This window comes from Tachypleus tridentatus, chromosome 6, assembly GCF_004210375.1.
Source record: "Tachypleus tridentatus isolate NWPU-2018 chromosome 6, ASM421037v1, whole genome shotgun sequence".
In the NCBI taxonomy this organism is placed as follows: domain Eukaryota; kingdom Metazoa; phylum Arthropoda; class Merostomata; order Xiphosura; family Limulidae; genus Tachypleus; species Tachypleus tridentatus.
In genome coordinates this window covers 138,145,030-138,171,579 of record NC_134830.1, presented here as the reverse complement: position 1 = coordinate 138,171,579, position 26,550 = coordinate 138,145,030, and the positions used below count along the sequence as shown (strand labels likewise).

General features: G+C 36.7%; 1 protein-coding gene across 10 annotated transcripts in view; it reads left to right on the top strand.

Moving 5' to 3' along the window:
• LOC143253797 (RIMS-binding protein 2-like) overlaps positions 1–26,550 on the top strand; it is a 149,128-nt gene that overhangs the window by 66,170 nt on the left and 56,408 nt on the right. For 9 of the 10 annotated variants that reach the window (XM_076508189.1, XM_076508190.1, XM_076508188.1 and 6 more), the window contains 2 exons: positions 6,169–6,288; positions 9,927–10,010. In XM_076508189.1, the coding sequence (XP_076364304.1) occupies positions 6,169–6,288; positions 9,927–10,010 (204 nt within the window). Of the gene's footprint in view, positions 1–3,095; positions 3,180–6,168; positions 6,289–9,926; positions 10,011–26,550 lie in introns of those variants that run through there. The other variant, XM_076508197.1, reaches the window with a different exon arrangement.

The following is a 26,550-nucleotide window of genomic DNA, read 5'->3' as shown; positions in this document are numbered from 1 at the left end:
GCTCAATCAAAGATTGGAGACAAGTTGAACAGCCTCTTGGTTGTTAATAACAAAGTAGCTGTTCAGTAAAGTATATGTCAAACTTACAATATCTTCTGCAAGTTAGTCATTACTTGAAGAAACATAAAGCTCAATCAAAGATTGGAGACAAGTTGAACAGCCTCTTGGTTGTTAATAACAAAGTAGCTGTTCAGTAAAGTATGTGTCAAACTTACAATATCTTCTGCAAGTTAGTCATTACTTGAAGAAACATAAAGCTCAATCAAAGATTGAGACAAGTTGAACAGCCTCTTGGTTGTTAATAACAAAGTAGCTGTTCAGTAAAGTATGTGTCAAACTTACAATATCATTCTGCAAGTTAGTCATTACTTGAAGAAACATAAAGCTCAATCAAAGATTGAGACAAGTTGAACAGCCTCTTGGTTGTTAATAACAAAGTAGCTGTTCAGTAAAAGTATGTGTCAAACTTACAATATCTTCTGCAAGTTAGTCATTACTTGAAGAAACATAAAGCTCAATCAAAGATTGGAGACAAGTTGAACAGCCTCTTGGTTGTTAATAACAAAGTAGCTGTTCAGTAAAGTATGTGTCAAACTTACAATATCTTCTGCAAGTTAGTCATTACTTGAAGAAACATAAAGCTCAATCAAAGATTGGAGACAAGTTGAACAGCCTCTTGGTTGTTAATAACAAAGTAGCTGTTCAGTAAAGTATGTGTCAAACTTACAATATCTTCTGCAAGTTAGTCATTACTTGAAGAAACATAAAGCTCAATCAAAGATTGGAGACAAGTTGAACAGCCTCTTGGTTGTTAATAACAAAGTAGCTGTTCAGTAAAGTATGTGTCAAACTTACAATATCATTCTGCAAGTTAGTCATTACTTGAAGAAACATAAAGCTCAATCAAAGATTGAGACAAGTTGAACAGCCTCTTGGTTGTTAATAACAAAGTAGCTGTTCAGTAAAGTATGTGTCAAACTTACAATATCTTCTGCAAGTTAGTCATTACTTGAAGAAACATAAAGCTCAATCAAAGATTGGAGACAAGTTGAACAGCCTCTTGGTTGTTAATAACAAAGTAGCTGTTCAGTTATTTGCAGTCCTTTAAACGGGTTGATAGACGCTTTGTCTTTGGAGTAAAGCCACGTTCGGCTGTGCTGTGTCTACTGCGGGGAATCGAACTACGATCTTTAGCATTGTAAGCTCTTAAACCTACCGCTGTCTCACCGGGAGACATTTGGCTATCTGCTGTATCTACTGCGAGAATCGAACCTCAGATTTTAGCGTTTAAAATACGTAAACTTAACAGTATACCACAGGAGACTGATAAACAGAACATGGCGAACATGTATATGTGTATGTGTGTATACACACACACTCACACGTGTTTCATGGATGACCAAGTAAAGTCTTCAAAAGAAGGAAGTTTGTTGTAATCCTTCAAGATTCGTATTGAGGGCCATTTCACGAGCATTATAACCGAATACATCTGGCAACAACACATTAAAAAGATAACGCTTGACATATGAAAACATCCACACCCTTTCTTATTTGTTTCACTATCTTTTTTTTTTTTTTTTGGAGGGTGAACGTTAGAAGAGATAACTAGAATATTGGATAGTTGTGTTATCAGAACTATTTTGTTTGGAACGATCCTGTCTTGTGGATTATTCTCTATTGGTCACTTTTTAAAAGGTCTTCGAACATCACTCTTGAATACGTTGCTAGCTACATACACCTGATCAAAAGCCCATCACGCAAGGCAGTTTAAAAAGGGAAAGATTAGAGAGAAAGAGAGAGAGAGAAAAAAGAAAAGTTGACAAAAACGTCTTAACGAAAACCATTGAAGACATTTTAATTTGTAAGCCAGTGATTTTCAAACTTTTCATTCTCGCGTAGCCCTTTTTAGGAAGTACAAACTTAAGCCTAACATTAAAAACGAAAACAAGAAAAACCTTGCACAAAAAATTAATGGGAAGAACGTTATTGTTTGTGGCACAATTAAAGAATATGTGGTGCAGTTTTTGTCAAGCTGGAAGAAAACACTGTTGAGACTGTGTAGGCGGAAGGTGAATCAAAGACGTGTTATACGTAAGCAGAAAGTTCATATTAGGCTTATTAAATATATTATAATTTTTATATTGATTTGTTGCGTACCGTCAGTATTAGCTCCCGTACACCTAGTCGTGTTATACCAGGGGTCGATAATCCCTTATGTAGATCAATAAAACAAAATTGAAAGAAGCCTTAAGAACGTTTGAAATCGAACCTTCGTGTACTCGCTTTGTTAGAATGGCAAGTTTATCAATTAAAAACTATGAGGCATTAGACGTTTTAAATAATTGACGAATGTTCATGTTTCTTCTGTTATATATATATATTTCTTTTTGTTTCAACAATATTGTTTTGTTAACTTCTCACCCTAGATGTACATGAATATCTAAGACAGGCCGTGCGTTGTCGGCGCGAATTACTGAAATTTAAATCAATTAAACAAGTAATGGGTCAGTAGTAATTAGATGACAGGTTGTGAGCCTTCAACTGAGCTGTCGGAATGTTACCGATTTGAAGATAATTGCATGAATATTTTACTGAAGTAAAAGAAAGGTTAACGGTAGCTCCGAGAATGCGCAACATTCTAAAAACCAGGTATTTGTACCAAACATTGCAATGTTACCAAACCTGTTTAGGGTAAATTACAAATACAAACAACGGAGTTTATATTTCAATTAATCGATGCAGTCAAGCATAGTGACCTTTCGGAATACTGCAGAGTAGCGTACTAGATTGCACGTCGTAAGGTCCAAGGTTCGAGCAATGAAGCTACCGACTAGATGCATTTATTTTAGTCATTACTTCAAAATTAGAGACGGCTATACCTGGATCCTAGGTGTATCACACCTAGACGTTTAGTACATGTGCGCTTAAAGGTGTTTTTCAGGCTTAAAATTCCAATTCATCACGTTAGCAAACGTGTTACCTGTTTTTGTGAGTTTATACATATTATTGAATAATTAATCTGCTTTGCAGTTCAGGTTGTTTTTTCTTAGTGCGTGTGCATTGGAGATGATCGGATTTTATAAGTTTTTTTTTTTCAGAAACGGAAACTTAAATAACGAAGAAAGAGACAAGATATATATATAAAGAAATCCTTCTCGAAGTTTCTTCAGCTCCAATAAGTAAGAAATGCGAACAATATCGAAGCTTGTTGCAGCTGATTTGTTTTTTTTTCTCCTCTCGTCAGGCTATTCTTGTCATGAGTGCACTATTGTATTATTATTTAGAGAAAAAAATGCTATTGGTTCTGATATGGTACTGAATAGGGACACCAGATTTTTGAAGTGAAAAACTAGGACTTTTTTTTTTCGACACAGAGTAATACAAACCGTTTACATTACAATTTAAATTACAATAGCACACTCTTTCACCAATTGTTAAATACTATAACATTTAATGCATTGCATTTTAAAACCAGAGACAAACAAAATTTGTCAAAAGCTTACTATAATTAATTTTGTAAAAAGGAGGGGTGGGACAAAGTTGTTTTTTGAACGTACTCTAAATGCGTTCCTTCGTTTCTTTTTCACTATTGGGTAAGAATTTAAATCTCAGTTCCTGCAATTGTCCAATGAGAGATTAGGTAAAGAAAAAGAAGCAGATATGGAGAGAACATTGTACTGTTTAATCTGTCTTTGTCAAGTGATCCATCAAGTAAACTTCAAAGGAGTCGTGCATAATGACAAACCGAAAATATCACATTCACATTAAGCTACATAGGAACTGAAACAATAAAAAATAAGACTTAAAACAGATACGATATCAGTTTTGCTGGGACGTCTGGTAACCGTAGTCTTCAAGTTTACTTTTAAGTTATAAGATTCCATTTAAAATATATGTTTAGGCCCAGCACAGCTAGATGGTTAAGGCACTCGACTCGTAATTTGAGGGTCGCGGGTTTGAATCCCCGTCACACCAAACATGCTTGCCCCTTTTAGCCGTGGGGGCGTCATAATGTGACGGTCAATTCCACTCTGCGTTGGTAAAATAATAGCCTAAGAGTGGGCGGTGGGTGGTGATGACTAGCTGTCTTCCCTCTAGTCTTACACTACTAAATTAGGGACGGCTATCAGAGATAGCCCTCGAGTAGCTTTATGCGAAATTTAGAAAAAAAACAAAACAAACTTACACTGCTAAATTAAGGACGGCTAGCGCAGATAGCACTTGTGTAGTTTTGTGCGAAATTAAAAGTAAAACAAAGCATGTGCAGTATACTCTATCAGAAAGCGATTATAGCGATTGTCACAGAACAACACATCTAAATATAAACCAACTGTTGATCGTTGCATAGCAACACTACCTAAGTATTATTACCTTAAAGTAGTCTTAACCACAAGATTTAAAAGCGTATGTATTGCGCTAAAATGTTCATGTGTATCTTTTTGTGTTCGTTTTCGTGTTTTTATCAAGTTTGAAAGCTGGAGTTTCCTTTGCTATTCAATTTTTAAAACCTCCATCCTTGTTTCGTAACTTTATTTGGTATCGAACAGTTTTCCCTAAGCTAATTTTTACTTCGGACAAAAGTGCTGTGTGCTTCCATCATACTCAAATCTTCAATACTGTTTTGTATTCAGTTTGAGTTTCTCTAATCGAATGTAGTGGGATTGCCTGAAATAATATAACGTCCCTACGACTGAAAGGGCGAAAACTTCGGTGATGGAATTCAAACTTTCGACCCTCAGATTGAGAATCGAGCACCATAATTACCTATTAGTAGTATGTTAATCTTTTCTAAGTGATTGTGAGGCCGAAAAATCGACTATACAGTTCGCGACTTCAGTGAATAGCTTTTTAACAATGGCCTGGCATGGCCTAGCGCGTTAAGGCGTGCGCTTCGTAATCTGAGGGTCGCGGGTTCGCGCCCGAGTCGCGCCAAATATGCTCGCCCTCCCAGCCGTGGGGGCGTTATATTGTGACGGTCAATCCCACTTGTCGTTGGTAAAAGAGTAGCCCAAGAGTTGGCGGTGGGTGGTGATGACTAGCTGCCTTCCCTCTAGTCTTACACTGCTAAATTAGGGACGGCTAGCACAGATAGCCCTCGAGTAGCTTTGTGCGAAATTCCAAAACAAACAAACAAAACTTTTTAACAATAGTAAAAAGTAGTTTAAATATTTAAATAGGTTCGTGCATCGTATGTTTATCCGCAAATAAGGTTTTGGAGTTTAAATATGAGATGCCAAGTAAACACCAAATCACAAGTAAACCTGACTTGGATAGTTCGGCTTATGTGAAACATTAGCAGATCAAGTTAGCCTCGAACCTGTCAATTTCGTAAAATAAAGGGAAGGTGGAATATGGGGTAAAATGTTCAGGGAAAAAGGCAGGATGTTGAAAATAGAGTCAGAGATTTAGAGAAAGGTCTGAGGAAGTTGAAAATTTATTCCAAAAAGTTGGAAAAGAAGGCGAATCTCGTGCCCCCACCCATTTTAAACTCAAAACTGCATGTACATGTGAACCATGACGCTTAGCGACATTGCTGTTTTATATCACAATCGCGGTCATTTTCTTTGTGTCACTTTTTCTGGTTAGATGTTTTGTTATTTTTTTTTAGAAATAAAAGTGCAACATTTTATTGTCCACCGTCAAGTTACGAAAATCCTCGTTTAACTTTGTTTTCTGTAGTAAGCAGTTTGGTGTAAGTATGTGGTGGATTTCTTTTATTAATCTTTATGAGAAAAGGTTGAAATGAAGTGGTGAAGTGATTTAAGTGCGCATGTGTCAGTCTGGGAAATTTGTTATTTTGACTTCAAAGACGAGAGGAAATTTTCGAAGCATTGTAAATAAACAGATTGATAGAGAGACAACTGGATAGGCAGCCGTGTGTACAGATAGACTAACGGATACGTAGAATGAGAAACAGACTGTTGGATAGACAGACAACCTGATATACGGATACACGGGTCGACAGATGGACAGATTTATATGCTGACAGTTACATAAATGGATATACAGACTGCATGATAGACCGATACACGTACAATAGATGGTTAGAGAGACCGTTAACTGTAACGTATTGCAGAGTACTTAAGTGTATAGCTGTAATGTAGTTCAAGTACAACATTTCAAAGTCTGGAAGTGTCTAAACGACTATCGTGTTTATCCATTTTTCAGGCTACCCAGAAGACAGCTAACGGTGACGTCAGTAAGTACGTAGCTCTTGAACAAACCAATCAAGCCCTCCGTTTGCGATTGGAGGAATTGGATCGACTTGTTGATCAGCAGAAACACATTGTAAGTAATAATGTTCGAAGCGGCACTAAACACTGCAGTATTTGTGTAATGTTATAGTAGGGTTACCGAAAAAGATTTTGGGTATTCAAAGAGCCGACCTTAAGGCAAGGCATCTATCTGCCTGTAATCTCTTCATTATGGGGGACCTTCATATGTTTATGGTAGATTTTTAAAGAAACTCCAAATCGTACGGTTAACGAACGTACCACTTTGTTCTGTTGTGTGATTTCCTTATTTTTTTTATTGCAGAATGTTATAGCACTTAAAGTTTGTTTCTTGTTTAGGACTAGGATTAGCACTGGGTATTCATGTAAGTTTGTGTAAAATAAGCAACAAGCACGAGCAGGGGTGACGTCAGGTGGGAGCCATCTTAACTATTTGTCTTCATCCTCAGAAATTTCCGGTCCGGCACTCGTAATCTGAGGGTCGCGGGTTCGAATTCTCGTCACATCAAACATGCTCGCTGTTTCAGCCGTGGGAGCGTTATGTTACAGTAAATTCTTTGATAAAAGAGTAGCCCAAGAGTTGGCGGTGTGTGGTGATAACTAGCTGCCTTTCCTCTAATCTTACACTGCTAAATTAAGGACGGTTAGCGCAGATATCCCTCGTGTAGCTTTTCGCGAAATTAAAAAATAAACAAACAAATGTATCTTGTGACGTACAAAAAGAGGGCATGAGTTTATAAGCCTGACTTTTCGTAATGGTGGTTAAGGAACTCGACTCGTAAGTCGAGGGCCGCAGGTTTGAATCCTCGTTACACCAAACATGCTCGCCCTTTCAACCGTGGGTGCGTTGCAATGTGACGACCAATCCCACTATTCGTTGGTAAAAGAGTAGCCCAAGAGTTGGCGGTGGGTGGTGATGACTAGCTGCCTTCCCTCTATTCTTACACTGCTAAATTAGTGAGGGCTAGCGGAGACAGAACTCGTGTAGCTTTGCGCGAAATTCATTACACACCAAACCATTCGTAATGACGTACAAACAAAAACCCGACAATAATAGTGAGTTTACACATACCATCTCTTTTAATCAGTTCTTAGATAATGTTTGAAACAGAACAAACTTATTACTGATTTGTGCTAGTTTATTATTTTCTCAGTTCAGATAGTATTCTAAGTTAGTAAATATTTTAAACAGAAAATGAAGTTTTGCTTTTTCCTTTTCTTAACTAATCATTCTTGGTATAATGCCAGGACCAGCGGAGCTACTGGTGACGTTGGAGTGGGTCGTGCATTCCCAAATTTTACTATGGCTCACCCAAGTTCTTTCGCCCTAGCGGTTTAAAAATTAATATTAATTTTTCAAAACAATGTTGTTGTTGTTTTCAAATTGCTAAGAAGAACCAACAATAACTGTACTCCTCCCAAAACAAATATTGCTTATGTCTGTATGTGAGCGCCCCTTTAGCGTAAAGTAACGTGATTGGTCCTCTAATGAATAGTCGTATATGAGAGGTAGTTATACGAGAATCTCTGAACATTGTCCTAGTCGTTTGGTTCTCGTCTACTTGTGTAGGTCGCATAACCGTAAAAGTTTAAAATTCCAATTCTAATTTTTCAAAGTAAGTTTACCCTTCATCCATTTGACATTTTAAGATGTGGTATAATGTCTTCAACCATTTCACTTTATTAGATGTGACGCTACCTTTATTCATTTCACGTTCTTTTCATCCATTTCTCCTTCTAAGATGTGACCTTCTCTTTATTCATTTCACGTTCTTTTCATCCATTTCTAAAATGTGACGTTATATTCTCTTTATCTAGCCCACGACTAAATGGAATCTAGTTTAAAAACGTATAAAAAACAGTTACGAAACTGGAGTGCCAGATGTTAGAATAGTTTTAAATATACAGTGATCATCCAAATGTGTTATATTTACCTGAAATAGATAACACCTTGTGTTTGTGTGTAAAATATAAGATATGTTGACCATCTGTGAGCAAGTTATCAAAGTGACAGTCAGCCCCATATTTGGTTAACAATAAACATGTATATGATCAGTGATACTAATTCGTTGTGTAACCAGCAGTTCTAAGTTAGAGACAGCTATGTCTAAATCATTGTTCTCTGATTTGGAGGCACGAGTTGTCATTCGAGTTGAGGTCTGGCATGGCCAGGTGGTTAAGGCACTCGACTCGTAATCTGAGTGTCTGGGGTTCGAAGCCCCGTTACACCAAACATGCTTGCCCTTTTAACCGTGGGGGCGTTATAAAGTCACGGTCAATCCCACTATTCGTTGATAAAAAGTAGCCCAAGAGTTGGCGGTGGGTGGTGATGACTAACTGTCTTCCCTCTAGTCTTACACTGCTAAATTAGAGATGGCTAGCGCAGATAACCCTCGTGTAGCTTTGCGCGAAATTCAAAACAAACAAACTACATCATTCGAGTTGAAAAAAAGAAACACTTGTATAGGGTCGAGCATGACCTGTGTTTATTGGACCAGACAATGGAGATGAAGAAAAAAATCCGTACTCCCCAATTTGGGGACGTGGGTAAGTTATAAGTGTGACAGTCAAATTCCACTTGTTCCGTCAGACAAGAATAGCCCAAGAGTTTATGGTAGCTGGTGTTGGTTAATAAGATTAGTTTTACACGGAATCCAACGTAAAGGCGGACACGCTGCATAAAAAATAGCATTGGAAAAATATTTTTATAACTGTTTACAATTTGAAATATAAATTGTGCTATGATACATATTCGTTTACCAAACTTTTAAGGAATTGCTTTAAATCCAGAAGTAATTGTTTAAATGTTTTTTTTTATTTCTATTTATAAGCGTGTATACAAGGTAATAAGTTTCTCAATATAAAATACTTCGCAAAGAGCGTTTTGCTCAACCACACAAAACGTGCATTTTGTCTTTATTATATAAATTTAACACTTGCTGATCAATATTATGTGGAATCACGTGACTGTAAGATTGCTTGTGCCGTATCAAGAACTTTATCTTACGTGTATATTCGTGTGACGCGTTGTTAGTGAATGTGGACTAGGTAGTTCGATAAGCTAAACCGCTGAACGTACATTCGTGTATTGTAAAAGTAAGCAATAAGAAATATTTATAGCAAATACGGACACCATTAAATATCTACAGTTCATTTTGATTCCTGCGAAAAGAGAACTGACTTAAAAAAACATTCGCCAGACTTTGTACAGAAACTTGACCTTCCTCTTACACCCCTCTGGTAACCCAGTAGCAGATATGTTGAATGATGCTAAAAGTATTGAGCTCCAATCCCTGTAGTAGTCATAACGAGATATAGAGAGAAATTGGCCTGGCCTACCGGGCTACTGATCAGTTAGTTAGTTGGCTGTTGGGTCAATAGCTGGGCCTGTAATGTCAATCTGACCTTTGATATAAGCCATTGAGCTGGTTTACGTATTTGTAGATAGATTATTATGTACCTTTTTTTTTCGGAGGTTATTACGATAATGATGAAATTTGAAGAAATTCCAAAATGTCCGTATTTAAAGATACTTTTTGGTATTACCGTGTTTGTAATATCTGTGATAAAACTTCGTTTTCTGTTTGACGAAAGAGTTGCAAACGTTTTATTTATTTAAGTATTTGTATTGTCTAGTCTTATTCCAAGCTTTATTTAGATAGTTGCAAGTAGTAATGGCACCTACGTTTACAGGAATTACGATTGACTGAAAGAGGTGACGAACTTACAAAACTAAAGAAAGAGTTGGATGAACAGCGAAACGTTTCTGCAGATTTGGTAAGTTTTAAATTGTTTTTTTTTCTTACACACACTCATTCTGCTATATACCTTGTTGTTTCTTGTTGAGTTTTTTTCCTTCTTTTTGTAACGATTTAAAACTAGTGTACTTAAAGCTTTTATTTAGTTGTGTAGTAAGTAATATTTTACTAAATTGTTGTCACCCAGATGTTTGGTTTGGTTTGTTTTGAATTTTGTGCAAAGCTACACGAGGGCTATCTGTGCTAGCCGCCCCTAATTTTACAGTGTAAGACTAGAGGGAAGGCAGCTAGTCATCACAACCAACCGCTAACTCTTGGGCTACTCTTTTACTAACGAATAGTGGGATTGAGCGTTACGTTATAACGCCCCCACGGCTGAAAGGGCGAGCATGTTTTGTGTGACGGGGATTTGAACCTACGACACTGAGATTACGAGTCGAGCGACATAACCACCTGGCAATGCCGGATCAAATGGTACGTGTTTTCTTATAGCAAAGCCACATCGGGTTGCCTGCTGAGTCTACCGAGGGTAGAGTAGAACTTTTAAAGTATGAATAAAGTCCAGTGAAAGTGGGTTCATGACACACTCTGGTGATAAGCATGTCTGGTTATTTCCGCATGGCATGATCACGTGGTTAGGGCGTAATATGAGGGTCGTGGGTTCTAATTTCCTTCACACCAAACATGTTTACCCTTTCAGCTGGAGGCGTTATAAGTGACGGTCAATCCCACTATTCGTTGGTAAAAGAGTAGCCCAAGAGTTGGCAGTGAGTAGTGATGACTATCTGCCTTTTTTCTAGTCTTACACTGCTAAATAGGGACGGCTAGCGTAGATAGCCTTCGAGTAGTTTTGCACAACCGTCAGATTACTAGAAGAGCGCCTTAACCACCTGGCCATGCCGAGCCCATAAACTATATAAAAGTAAGTATTGTTGCGGCAAGTACTGTTTGCCTTACCAGCAGAATAAATAAGTCAGTTGGTTGGCTAACGCAATATAATTCAGTTTTGTTTTTGTTTTTTTTAATTTTTGATTTCTTCTACTTGTAACCTACCTCTCAGCTTACGTGTTGTTATTTTATCCCAAAATCTATTACTTTAAAACGAGAATAACGCCCCTGATGTGGCTTGTTATTTTACACGGTTCTTTGGAGAAAAACCAAAAGAGAAAGAAGATCATCTTTACTAACTATTTCAGATGCGCGGAAGGAGGGCGCTTTTATTTTTCATTTATAGAGCGAACTACTTTTTATTGTAGGCCAGGATATTTGACAAGCAAGATGATACGGAGTGATTGGCTGCTCTTCTTCAATTTTCATGTAGTTGAACGTGTTCGTTATTCATCTAAAACAGTTGAACCAGAACTAGAAGGTTATTGAACTTTCTGCGGGTATTCTCGCCTCTTAGACGACGGTCGTTGTTTTTCTGTATCGCATGCATACTTATCTGCCGAAGAAATTAGTTGTTTTTGTGTGTTTTTTTCAACGCAAAGCAACACAGTGTGTTATCTCTCCTCTTCCCACCGCAAGGAATTAAACCCTGGACTTTAGCGTATTAAATTCACAAAATTATTGTTGCCTCATCAGAGGACCTAATCAATTACAGTGGTGTTGGAAGAAGTGGGAGTGCTTGGCTGGACATGCAGGTAATATAATCATATAATGTATTGTTGCTATAAATCAAAGTAGGGCTGCTGCAGCACCTCTGTTTCCGACTCCTTTGAATTATACAAATTCATTAAAATCATTAATATTTGATAAAGAATATCTGTCATATTATCTCAGTTAAACAAGTATCCATTTTTCTACGTTAGCCCTAAATGTATACTTATTATTAGTTTGTAATGAAAACATTATACGAGGTTCTAAATGTAGTAAACCGTGTTTTGTTTTCATCATTTATGATGGTTTACGGTATCTTTAAAGTTAGCTTTAAGTGATAAAAAATAAATAAAAACTGCTCAAATGTATTCCAGGCACCATTTATTATGTAGTTAATGAAAGTTAGAATAGCCATAAAGGCCACTGATCACAGCTTTTAAATATATATATATATCCGTGAGAGTTAGAACTGATGTTACGGTTTTATTTGGTAAGTCAATTTTTGAAACCAATCACGTTTCCACCAAAGTATTGAGTTCCTGAGACTTTGTAATAAATTGGAGGGAACCTGACAGTTAGGTTAGCGGCTGAATGCTGAGAATGAAACATTAAATTTGGTTTTCAGCAGTAAGTTTTCATTAAACTTGCACATTGTCTTGTGACAGCATAGTAAGAGGAAATTACACACACAAAAAAAAACGTACAGTCATGTGAAAAAGTTAGGACACCCTATGAAAGCCTGTGTATTTTGGAACATTTTTGGATATATAGATATTTAATCTCAATTTTAACAATACTGAGATATTATAGGAATATAACTAAACAATTAAAACTGAAGAAAAGACTTTTCAATATCTTCTATACATGTAATTCTACAAAAATGCATATTTTAACTGAGGAAAAAGTTAAGACATCCTACCCCTAATAGCTAGTGTTACCTCCTTTGGCTGAAATAACTGCAGTGAGACGCTTCTTGTAGCCATCTACAAGTCTCTGACATCGGTCTGAAAAAAGTTTGTCCCACTCCTAAATGCAGAATTCTTTCAGCTGTGAGATGTTTGAGGGGTTTCTTGCATGTACAGCCCGTTTCAAGTAACCACACAGCATCACAATGGGATTAAGATCCAGGCTTTGACTCGGCCATTCCAGGACTTTACATTTCTTAGTTTTCAGCCAGTACTTGGTGGATGCACTGGTATGTTTTGGGTCTTTGTCGTGTTGTAGGGTCCAGGTCCGCTTCAGCTTTACTTTTCTTACAGATGGTCTCACATGATCCTCAAGCACTCTCTGATACACGGTAGAATTCATGGTGGATTCTACGATTGTGAGCTGTCCAGGTCCTGCTGCAGCGAAGCAACCCCAAACCATGACACTTCCATGTTGGTATGAGGTTCTTTTCATGAAATGTTATTATTTGGTTTATGCCAAACATGTCCTCTGTTCTGGTGTTCAAATAATTCAATTTTGAACTCATCTGTCCAAAGAACATTATTCCAGAAGTCCTGGTCTTTGTCTACATTCTCTCTGGCAAACTTCAGTCTGACCTTGATGTTTCTCTTAGAGAGCAAAGGTTTCCTCCTTGCACACCTTCCATGTAAATTAAACTTGTGCAGTCTCTTTCCGATTGTAGAGGCATGCACTTTCACATTAACAGTAGCCAGAGCCTGCTGTAGTTCCCGTGATGATATGTTAGGGTGTTTGGAGACCTCTTTTAGCATCTTGCGGTGTGCTCTCGGGGTAAACTTGCTTGGACGACCAGACCTGGGCATGTTGGCAGTTGTTTTGAAAGCACTCCACATATTGACTATTTTCCGGACAGTGAAATGGCTGATTTCAAAATCTTTTGGGATCTTTTTAAATCCCTTACCAGACTCATAAGCTGCTACAATGTTCTTTCTGAAGGCCCCAGACAGCACTTTTGCTCTCACCATGGTGCTCACTTTCACTTTAACAGTCAGGAGGAGCACACCAAACTAAACGTCTGAGGGTTAAATAGGGCAAGCCTCATTCAAAATGCTGAGTAACGATCTTCTAATCATATGCACCTGGTGTGATACACCTGTGTGTGAGTTGAGCCATTTTAAGTGGGAATAAATGTGGGGGTGTCCTAACGTTTTCCTCAGTTACAATATACATTTTTGAAGAATTACATTTACAGAAGATCTTGAAAAGTCTTTTCTTCAGTTTTAATTGTTTAGTTATATTCCTATAATATTTCAGTATTGTTAAAATTGAGATTAAGTATCTATATATCCAAAAATGTTACAAAAATACATTAGGGTGTATTAACTTTTTCACATGACTGTAAGAAAAGAATGTTGTTTGCAATTTCGCGCAAATCTATACGAGGACTACCACTATTAGTCGACTCTATTTTAACAGTGTCAGACTAGAGAGAAGGCAGGTGGTCATCATCACCTACCGCCAACTCTTGGACTACTCTTTTACCAACGAGTAGTTAGATTGATGGACACAGTTTTAATGCCCTCACGGTTGAAAGGGTGAGTATATTTGGTGGGATGGGGATTCGAACTCGCGACCCTCGAATTACGAGTCGAGTGCCCTACTCTTTAGGCCATGCCGGGCCTAAGAAGAGAAGTGCAGTAATATATTGTTTCTGTATTATTATTATTATTTTGTGTATATCATAAAAGCTGTTAGGACTACCTGTAGCTGGTATTTTGAACTACTGCCCCGAAGGAAGGCTAACAGTTAAAAGCACCCAACTACTCACCATACATGCTAAGATATTAAGTGTCGCTTTCATAATGCACCTAAAACTTTAAACATCGTGAAATATATTTGCCGTATTCCAGGTTTCACATAAAAAATGTTGCATTCTCACGTCCATCATCTGGTTACAAAATCTGTTTGGTTTTACTTCTATCTGAAATAATAGTAATAACAGCAAGATTAAGAAAACTTTTTTGGGCAGTACCCATTTTGAATGTTACGTCACAACTGTGAAATTTTTTCTTTCGTTTCAAGTAGTACGTTTGCTAAATAAAAACAAGAAGGAATCCTCAACAGACAGGATTACAGTAAATTAATCTGTGATACATTTTATTTTTCCTTTTCATTACATATATTTTTTATGTCCTAGCAATACCGAGCGTTAGCACGTGTACCATATTCAGTTTTACTGTTCATCAGGATCTCTACTAACCAATCTTCAAATTGAAGTTTTTTAGGCAGGATTAGGGCGAATTAATTTATGATCCCTTGGGCGTGGTCAGATAAATCAATGGAAAAGCTTTGACCTAGTGAGTCCAAAACTGTGATTAGACCTCAAATCGATCAAGAGTGACGGAGCTATAAACTAAAAGTTTGTACATGAAAAAACAAACAAGAAACAAACTCAGAGTCATTCTATAACCAGCTATGCAGCGGCTAATTAATTATACATTGCAAAAATTCAATTGAAATTGTACCTCAGCATGCTCAGAATGCGAATGTAAGGATTCGTTTTTCGCGTTCCTCTTGCGGCAAAAACACGTCCCGCATAGTGGGGACCGTCGATAGTTATAAGAGTAACTGTCAGATCTTATTATTCGATCAGGTAAGAGTAGCTCAAGAATTAGCAGTGTCTGTCAGTTCAAAATTAGGAACAAACAAACAAACAAAACGAGTAAGAATTAATGCTGTGTAAAATTAAATTGTCTTAATAATTTGTATATATTCAAGCACATTTCTCGTTGGTTCTGCATTAAGGCCACGAGGATCCGGGAAACTAACTCATCGCTCTCATATAAGGCAAGTCAAATCGAAACTTATACCCGACCTCAAAATCCTAACGGTTTAGAAAATTACTTTATAACCATTTGACCTTCAGCGCTGTGAGGCATGATATTACAGTCCATTTCAATGGTTCCTATTATTTCTGCAATAGAAGAAAAGCAGCTAGTTAACATCATCCACCGCCAACTTTTGGGCTACTCTTTTGCTGATGAACAGTGGATTACCCGTTACGTTATAACACCCTCACGGTTGAAAAGACAAGAATTTTCGGTGCGATGGAGATTTGAACCTTCGATTTGCAGATAGCGAATCAAAAGTCCTAACTACCAAGCAGTAACACCAAGTTTTCCGCTAGAGGAAACGATAAAATATTTATGTTATAGGGATTACTGTTATGCTATGTGTAGTATAACATGTGAAACTATACAAAGAAAAGGAGCTGTTAAAATAACTGTTATTTATTTCTGACATGAAATACCTCGCTTTGGTACATTATAAACCTTCAATAAGTGTGTAAGCCCCAAAATGGCTTGTCTGCAGTTTGGTTTGTTTCGAATTTCGCACAAAGCTACACGAGGGCTATCTGCGCTAGCCATCTCTAATTTAGCAGTGAAAGACTAGAGATTGTAACTTCTTGGTCCGGCATGGACAGGTGGGTAGGGCTCTCGCCTTGTAATCTGAGGGTCGCAAGTTCGAATCCTCGTCACACCAAACATGCTCACCTTTTCAGCTGTGGATACGTTATAATAATACAGTCAATCCCACTATTCGTTGGTAAAAGAGTAGCCCAAGAGTTAGCAATTGGTGGTGATGACTAGCTGCCTTCCCTCTAGTCTTACACTACTAAATTACGGACGGCTAACGCAGAGAGCCCTTGGGTAGCTTCGCGTGAAATTCAAACCAAATCAAAATTATTCGCAATGTTTCTACCATAAGCCTATATCGATATGTCACTGATTGTAAACCTAATCTGATTTTACTTCGTTTTCGTTTTTTAGTTTCTTTTATCTCATTGTAACTTATACTTTTTCTGGTATTGCATTTTCTTTCCTCGAAAGAGAGACAAAGGTCACCTGGAGTGGTCACCTATTTTAACCAGTCGCACCACTATTCAATAGTGTGTAATCTGTCAGTTTGTTAGTAGACACTAAAAGGACGCCACATAAGGGATGCTTAACATTGCAGTTGTACTGTTGTGACATTAGTAAAATGTGCACAAGTCATGAATCACGATAAGAATTATGTGATGCCACACCACGGCATGACATACACTTCAAAAGCAAGAAATAAAAATGTTTTTACACTTCATTTTGATTTTTTTACCATTAAAACGAAACACTTTCGGGGACCTTGCGGTAGTACATCTAGTTGCATAAATTGTTCTTGGTCACGAAGTCATTCTGGTGTTCTTTTATGTCACTTGTTAACACACGTCTTCTCTCTCATAGTTGCAATGCAACCTTACGTAAACAATATGATCCATCATTGATAACCAAATTAAATATTGTTAGACCTTCCCTAAAACATTGTTAAACAACGAAGACGAAAAGAAAGGCAAGACCTACAATAAACTTACATACAAAAACTGCCTAGTGTCACTATAACGTTTGAAAGAATTATGTTACATGTTTATTTTATTTTTTAATTTCGCGCAAAGCGACACGAGGGCTATCCGCGCTAGCCGTCCCTAATTTAACAATGTAAGACTAGAGGGAAGGCAGTTACTCATCACCACCCACCGCCAACTCTTGGGCTGTTCTCTTACCAACGAATATTGGGATTGGCCGTCACATTATAATGCAGTCACGGCTGAAAGGGCGAGTATGTCTGGTGTGACGGGGATTCGAACCCGCGACCCTCAGATTACGAGTCGAGCACCTTAACCACCTGATCGTGCCGAGCCCACATCGTCTTGACGCTATTCAAAGAGAATAATAGAGAATGGATAGTGAATTATGTTTCTGTGTTTTTTTCTTAACATAACAACTATTGAAAATGCAATAAAAATACATAAATGTACCAGTACTGAAAGTCGTGAACTTTTCTATAATTCTATCAGTATGAAATTAGATGTGGGACTCGACCTCCCTCATGTCATCCCGTATCACTGTGTGATGTTGGGCGCTGATTGATCGAGAAATGTGGAAACGTACAAGGAACAAACACACGCACATATGTTAATGATTATTTATATGGAAGACCTTCCTTATGTTATCCTATATCAATGTATCAAGCGTTGTACTGATTGAACGGAAAATGTATGATGAATAGATGGGTGAAAGGTGAGAATAAACAGACACAAACTTTGCTTTATAGATTAGATATTATCAAATATCATCAAACGTTTTTTATCATCACACGTTATAAATATTTAGACCAAGTCACTTATGGCACGTGTAATGTGATTGTTGCCAACCTTTGTTAGCATGCTTTAGAGCAAATTCACATTGAGCTGTCTGCTGTATCCACCGCGGGGATCGAACTCTCGAATTTTAACCTTGTGAGTCCGTAACATACCGCCATTCTCCCCTGGGGATAGGGGAGGACAGTTATTGTCGTTGCCAGCTTAATTCGAAATTCAATAAATGTTTCATAACTTTCAGCAGTAAGCCAACTCTCATAAAACCTTCGTCTAGTACAGACAGTAGTGATTTTAGGAATTTCTACGTTTGTCGTTGTTAATATCTGTGATCAGTAAAAGGAAAGCACGTTCAACTTGATTTGGTTCTAGTTTTATTTTTTGTCATAAAGCTACATAGTGGGCGCTGTTCAGCAACAGCAAGGTTCCTCGTGAATCGATTTAAATTCTGATGTAGATACGTTGATAAAGTTTTTTTTCGTGTTGCTAGTTGTAATTACGTCGGTAATTTTTGTTTCCACCTGAAACTAATATGACAAAACTCTTTCGTTCAATTTAGTTTTTGGACAAGAATGCTATGGTTCCCTACCACTTTTTCAGACGTTTTGATTACACCTTTACCAATCATCATTCTCTTTCACAAAATGATCGCCATAAATTCAATCTCACAGATAAATATTTTAAAACTTTGATTTGGTAAGTAAAGTCCATCCACATTTAATAAAAAACTTCTAATTCAAACTTTGACAAAACTGTATAATGATTGCGTGTGTTTTCTTATACCAAAGCCACATTGGGCTATCTGCCGTGTCCACAGAGGGGAATCGAACCCCTGATTTTAGCGTTGTAAATCCGTAGACTTACTGCTGTTCCAACGGGGGACAATAAATTATGTACTGATCTTAACCAAAAACTTTAAAAACTGTTACCGAAATCCTAAGGTTCCACGGTGGGACAACGGTAAGTTTATGGACGTATAACGCTAAAATTCGAGGCTCGATTTCTTACAGTGGACACAGCAGACATTCCAATTTGGCTTTGCACTAAAACAAATTTTGGCAACAATTATATACGCACACCTAGAGTGGTTCAATGGCAAGTCTAAAGACTTATAATGTTAAAATCCGGGTTTATATCCCACGCAGCAAATACAACAAATAGCCCAATGTGGCTTTTGCTCCTAAATCCCAATGCAAAATGGATAAAGCAGTTATTATCAAAAACATGTTGATATAAAACTCACAAACATCTCGTAAAACGTTGCTGAACAATCGCCATAGAATATCAGCATGAATTGAACTATAATATTTAGTCACTTACAAATTCCGCTCTCTGATACGACACTATCGTGTTTGTCTTAAAGCCAAAAGGTTTGTTTTTAGACCAATTCCACGTTGGACTGTCTGCTGTGTTCACTGCAGGGTTGAGTCCCGAATATTAGCGTTTTAAGTAGATTTACACCACTGTCCCATCAGGAGACAAGAAGGGAGGTCGTTACTGGTAAAAAACGATGTTGTATATCAAACTGACTGTTTAATTAGACTTTATTTTCCACAGTTGAAACATGTTTGTGTGTATATATATCAGTATTATCGGAGGAGTAGACATTTCAAGATAAAGTTTCAAAGGGAAGACACAGACTCCAGTTTATCGTTGTTTGGATTGCTTCAAAGGGAAGATATAGACTCCAGCTTATCGATGTTTGGATTGCCTCAAAGGGAAGATGTAGATTCCAGCTTATAGTCCTTTGGATAAAAAATAAAGTCACTTCAGTTCAACTGCCGTACTCGCAATGGGCAAAAGTGTAGCCATTGATTTTGCTATTTACGGTGAGCAGAGTATTCGACTCCCGGTCTTAGGGTTGCGGGATCAAATCCCGTCCTTGAACATGCGTGTCCTTTTAGCCATTGGGGCGTTATCATGTTGCGATCAATCCTACCATTCGTTGGTAAATAATAGTTCGAGTATTGGAGGTGGGTTCTGTTGAGTAGAAGCCTTCTCTATGCTCCAACATTGGTAACTTAGGAAAAGCTAATGCAGACAACCCTCGTGTAGCTTTGTGCGAAAACTGAAATAAACAAACAAGATCTTGCTATTATCATTACATTCTATGTTGAAACCACCAACACGTGCTATTCATCTTCCATAAAAATATGTATACTTCCCTGCGTAGTGTTTACAAATCTCAACTTGTTCAGTCATCAAGTCTCCATACTTTGACATGAATAATACAAGATATCTTAAACATAAGCGACACTAAACGTGTCGTGTAGAGTTTTACAACTCAGTGTAGCATGAAAAGCATACCGGTGCGAGATTTAAGGAACAACTGATTTAACTTGCTGTGTTCCACCTTGCACCCCTTAGCGTAACATGTAACAATTCAATATGACTAAACTAGAGATGATAATATTTATAAAATTATTCAGAGACACTCAGAAATTCTTATTAACTCGTATTGTGTAACTCTCTAAAGTTGGGTCTGGATTGGCTTAGTGGCCAACATACACGGACTGTGAATCCTAGGATTCATGATTTGCATCCTGTTGTAACAACCCGCTTCACACTTTGTGGGTGCGCCGTAAAAGTGATTATTAAACAAGAATAATTTAAAAAGTTGGCTGTGGGTGCTGTTGGCAAACTGCCTTTATTACCTATAATCTATCAGATAATGGGGGTGTTTATTACTCAACCATCTGAGACACTGACAGCATTGTGTCCCTCTTAACAATAGTAACTTTGAAAGTTAAGTCTAAGAAACTTAAGCTAAGCACTCCTAGGTCTAGTTGAGGGGCGGAGCACCATTCCAAAGAATCAAGTCATATTCATCAGTGAATGGCTGTTTTCGTCAACAGGGTTAGATTCCAATAGTGAGAGGTGGTCAAATGTTCACAGTGAGACAGGATCATATCCCTACAGTGAGAGGAATAAGAGGAGGTCAGATCCCTACAGTAATAAGGTATCTCTGTGTACAGAGAAAAGAACAGCTTGAATAGAAAGCATTTCACAACCAATATCTGAATCCTCTAGAGTGAGAATATAACAAATATTTAATGGGGAAAAAAGGTGTTATTCGAGTTAGAAAACAAACTTTCACAGCTACAGTCAGTTCTTTCTAAATTATAAACTGAATAAAGAGGGAAAGAGTACAAGGCTTTACAACTATCATTGTAAAAATATCCACTGTGTGTCAAGAACGTTAACATATTCGGTATTCAAGACCCTTTCAGTCGTATAGTAACAATGAATGTGATGCTATTATCTTATTATTTGGTTAAAATTTATTTGTTTATGGTGCACAATGCTACCCAATGAGCTGTTTATGCTGTGTCCACAGTATCGAAACCCAGTTTTTAGGAGTGTGAGTCCTGAGTCACTTGGTAGGAAAGGGATTTTGCTTTAATTTTACTTATTTTACTAAATATTACTTCAGAATCCCCATACTTACTATAATTTTTTTTAATTGTACAGTACTTAATTTTCGTCCTATGATAACTTAATTGGTGTCTTTCTTTTCGCTTCACGTTCATGGGACGAAGATGCGCTGTTTTTAATTATGTATGACTTGGAAATATAATTCTGTTATTTGTATTTTGTTTCGAATTTCGCACACAGCTACACGAGGACTATCTGTGCTAGCCTTTCCTAATTTAGCAGTGATATAGACTAAAGGGCAGCTAGTCATCACCACTCATTGCCAATTCTTCGGTTTCTCTTTTAGCAACGAATAATGGGATTGATCGTTACATTTTAACGTATCCACGGACGAAAGGGCTAGCATTTTCGGCGAGGAGGACTCGAACCCTTGCCCTACAGATTGCGAGTTGAGTAACCTAACAACCAGGCCATACTAGACTATTTAATGCTTTTGGCCCCTTTATTTTACCTCACATATCTTATCTGTTATTTCGCTGGTATTAATAATCTGAATTATTTAGGCTTAGATGCGTTTTTAAATTTTTGTGATTTTCTTACGAGACAACTATCTTCCCACAACTGGCTGCAAACATTGAATGTATGGTTTGGTTCAGGTCATTGTGGGTCTAAACATCAGAACCAGCTCCTCTAATAATTTCAGATATATTCATTTTTCTTTGCATAACAGATTCTTACCCATGTAATACTATAAAAAACACCAGCTGTTCAGAGGCGATTGAAATGAGCACAATTAACCATTAATGAACTCAATACAAAATAAAAACAACGTTGCGGTGAGACCAAAATTTAAACTCATTCTTCAGTTACGAACCCTCATGTTATCTTTAAGTCATTATGGATGACGCCTGTGACCATAGCACCAAAATGTGTTGGAGACTTTCCACCTGTCAATATCTCTACGTTGATGTAAAACTCTCCAGCAATTAAAGATAATCAGTGAAAGTGTTAACAGGTTCTGTTTTACCACTTTATGTACTGCTAGTTAGACTGTGATATCAACTAGGCTATATTAACTTCTGGGATAATTTTATTCTAATCTATATACGTAACTTTCTTCAATGAGAAGTTAGTATGGACTCTAGTGATCCGTTAACTAACTTTGCAATGGAGAACTTGACGAGTCTGCGTAGAAATGCTGGATTATGTATTAGTCTCAAGGGCTTAAACTGAGGTAGAACTGTCCTAACGGTATTCAGCCTCTTGAGGATTCACACCATTTGCGTTCCTGTTTGTCTGATAGGAATGTTAAAGTGTATCACAAAAGGTGAGCGCCACTTCTTTCAGAATCCCAATTTGACCACTGTGTGAATTTTAAAAAAATTCTCTTGAACCAGTTTACGCCCATGACTCACTGATTTGAGATGTTTAAGAGGGTGTTTTCGGAAGGTTTGGGTATTCCCTGGGTTATACTTAAAAGACAAATGACTCTTAACGTCACACTGGCTGCAACTACGTGAACATTTCGAATACACGTGTGTATTTAGAAGTCCCAAAGCTATAATTAAAGGACAAGCGATTATAGATTTCAGGAAATAAAATGGAACTAGGATATTTGGAATAAATACATTTTCCAACACTAACTGCGACAGAGAAAATCCTTTCATATTCGTACCAGTATGACTGAGTTTACACGAATGTGTATCGCATTGCGTAAACATTACAGTGTAAATAAATAAAGGGTTCTTTGTTGTTAAATTTTCAAACCCAGTAATACTTAAACAAATGAAACCTCCTACAATAAAAAAACAACAAAATGCGTCTTAAAAACCAATATAAACGTTAAATAATACAAAACAACATTGTAACAAGTCTTAAAAACCAACGAATCGATAAACACAAAACCACATCGTAATTAGCTTTAGAGACCAACAAAGCGGTAAACAACACAAAACAATATCGTAATGAGTTTTAGAGACCAACAAAACGGCACAAAACAACATTGTAATTAGGCTTAGAGACCAACAAAACATTAAACGACACAAAACAACATCGAACGTCGTAATAAGTCTTAGAAGCGAACAAAACAGTAAACAACATCAGAATTACTGGGTAGCAAGTTATCTCTTTTTTTTTATTATGATTTTCAGCTGAAGAATTTTCTAAACGTTTTCTTCTCCTTTATAATCCTTATCTTAGCCAAAACGTTTACATGAATTGCAAATAAAGGGATCAAAACCCTGTAATGTGTTGCTATCACGGAAGCTATTTTCTTCCACTTTGAGAAGTATTTCGTCCTGCACGTAATAAAATTAGTTTGCGTTGAAAGAACGAAAACTGTAACGCTAGATCAGTGATAAGATATCACGTTATTTCCTCAAAGTTCCAACTACTATCTAGTACAATTTAATACTTATTACCGAATATGGAATTATAGTTTGGAAAATAAATAAATATTAGATAACAGTCTTTTGCTTAGTAAAATGATAACAACGTTTTTCAGTTATTAGTTTTATACACAATTGTTTCATAAACTTATACAAATGCTTTCATAAACTTGTACAAATGCTTTCATATTAGTAAAATGTACTATGGACTTGCTGTTCTTAAGGGAAGGAAGGCCCCCTAGTAGCAAAGCGATAAGTTTGAAGGATTATAACGCTTAAAATCTGGTTTCGAGACCCATTGTGGGCACAGCACCGATACAACATTATACTTAACAACAAAGAAAACGTCTGGTGTCACGAAGGATTTTGTCCTGCAGTGCACACGTTATCAACTTGTTAAATATCATATTTATTCGTGGAAGAAAAAACGGTTCACGAATAGTTGTGAATAAAAAATTCCATATAAAAAGGAAGTTACGTTTATATTTCCATTCACTAAATTCTACCTCTTTACATGTTAAAAGGTTTGGACGATCCAGATATAAAATAATAAAGACGAATACTAGTAAAATGAAATAATCATTTATAAGTTTAAAACAGACTTTACGTGGATATGTAACTATGTCCTTTTTCATTGTTTAAAATTTTTTTTATCTCTGAGAAATATTTAAATGGTGGTTTGTATTGTTTGACGTTTCGTTGGTCTGTTAGAACATTCAAATGATGTTTTATATTGATTCACGTTTTGTTCGCTTCTGAGAAACATTCAAATGATGTTTTATATTGATTCACGTTTTGTTCGCTTCTGAGAAACATTCAAATGATGTTTTATATTGATTCACGTTTCGTTGGTCTCTCAGAAACATTCAAAGTATTTATGAGTAATATCCAGTTTGAGCTGCAGAAACTAATGGTGTATTATCAATCCGTAACTTTTCTTGGACCAAAATCAATCTAACGATGTAAAAAAAAATGTTATACAGAAAGTATTTATTTGTTGTTTTGAAGACAACGTATAGCAAATAAGAAATTCCCACCTACCCTTCCTGGTATTTTGGGCAGATATGCCCAGTTGCGTGTATAATTATGAGTAAACGCTGTTCAAATGGTATGTACTGTATATGACCCATGTGGTAATAACAGGTTAAATTACCCAAGCTATGAAAAGCCCCAGAAATGAAAAATTAACCCGTCTAAATAAATTAACGATTCGTAGGGGTACTATTACCTTTAGACCACAATGTGTAAGTTTTTTCTCTGTGTTTTTGTTAAAACCATGTAATATCCAGCAAGCTAAGTTTTACACTAAGTTATGAAATAGATATATAACCTGTACATATTTTTGTAATAGTGCTTTTAATTTAATTACGTCACCTCTTGACCTATGTGCTGTGCCCTTGTATCAAAATAGAATGCAGCCTCACAATTATATATATTTTTCAAATCTCGTTATGAATCAGTCAATAAAAGTAATCTTCTTAACATAGAAAAGAGACGGGGATGGCTTATAATGGCTAAAAGTTTTAATTAGTTAATGGGAAGATGCTTAAATCATACCAAAATTATAGTGAGTTAATGGGAGGAGTCTTAAGTTGTACTAAAAGTTGGGAAGAGGTTTAAATCGTACTGAAATTTGAGTTAATTAAAATCTTCAAAGGACAGAAAAAGCAGGTGTGATTTATTATCGAATAAAAGAAGCCATACTACTGATTCAAATCAGTGTCAGACATATTACAACGTCCAGTAAAAAAAAATAATAAAATCAGTCAGGTGAATTGTGAATCGATATATATGACCAGATGAAAAAGTATCTTTTTTTTGCTTTTTTATTCAACGTACGACTGCTTTCATATTCATTAACCACAAACAAGTATTGTTTTACATTTTAATTTGTGCTAGAGAGGGTTATTTATAAGAAATGAAGCGAATTAAGTGATATATTATTGTGCATTTTTTGCCTCAGGGTTGGGTTGAAAGGTTCTATTTCAGAATGGTGGTTCTGCTAAAAAGCAATCAACGATATTTATACGTGTAGCGTTATTTGTTTTCGGATTTAAGCCTAGCCACAAACAAGCTGCTTTGTGTTTCACAAGATTCATCAACAACGTTTGCAGATTATGAAGTTGCATAGGATACATACGTCTTTTGTACTTAATGTCTCAGCAGGGTGTCTGTTATTAAATATTTGTGTACACAGTGATACCTACATTTCCATTGCTATGAATACGCCAGAGATCATATGGACACTGCACACATCACATATTGAAACTTAGTACAAAGAGATCACACATTTGGATTTCTCCTATGGACGCCACGTTATTGTTGATGCGACTGGGCTGCAACCTGGTGACGAGAAAACCGTTAACTGCAACTACAGGGTAGTATAATATTAATAATAAATGATGAAATTCATGAATCAGCAAGCCGAAATTTTGCACAGTTGCAGCTAACGGTTTTCTCGTCACCAGGTGGCAGCCCAGTCGCATCAACAACAACATGGGGTCCACAGGAGAAATTCAAATGTGTAATCTTTTGCGCCAAGTTTCAATCTATGATGAGTCTGTACTTTAACGAAATTAGACGTGCAACTGAAACTTATTTTTTGCTATGTGAGTAAATCTGGCCTTTTTTAGAGGTTACTAAACACAAAAAGCAATAGCATGCCGTATTGAATGTGAAGCAGACACTTTTAACTTATTTTATTTGTTTATTTATTGAGAAAAAAGTGTCGTATAAGTGACATATTTTATATTCCCAACGTTATATGCACGCTCTAAATATATAAAAAAAAAAAAAAATTGAGGGAACATGGCGGAAGGTTAGATAAAACGGCCAAGACAGCCTAAAAGGTTACTACTAATGTAAACTGTATAACGCATTACTTATCATTGTCTATTTATAAACGTGATTAAATTGCCTTTCCAGATGAGAAAATCAGATAAAGTATTTTAATACGTCTACAAGTAAACCACGATTACCAAGCAATGTATTTGTTGGTCACACTCGTATGTGAATGGTCGTACAATTTGTTGGCTGTGGTAGTTGCCAGTATTTTTGTTGTTGTTGTTGTTTCGGTAAGCACAAAATTATACAGTGGGCTC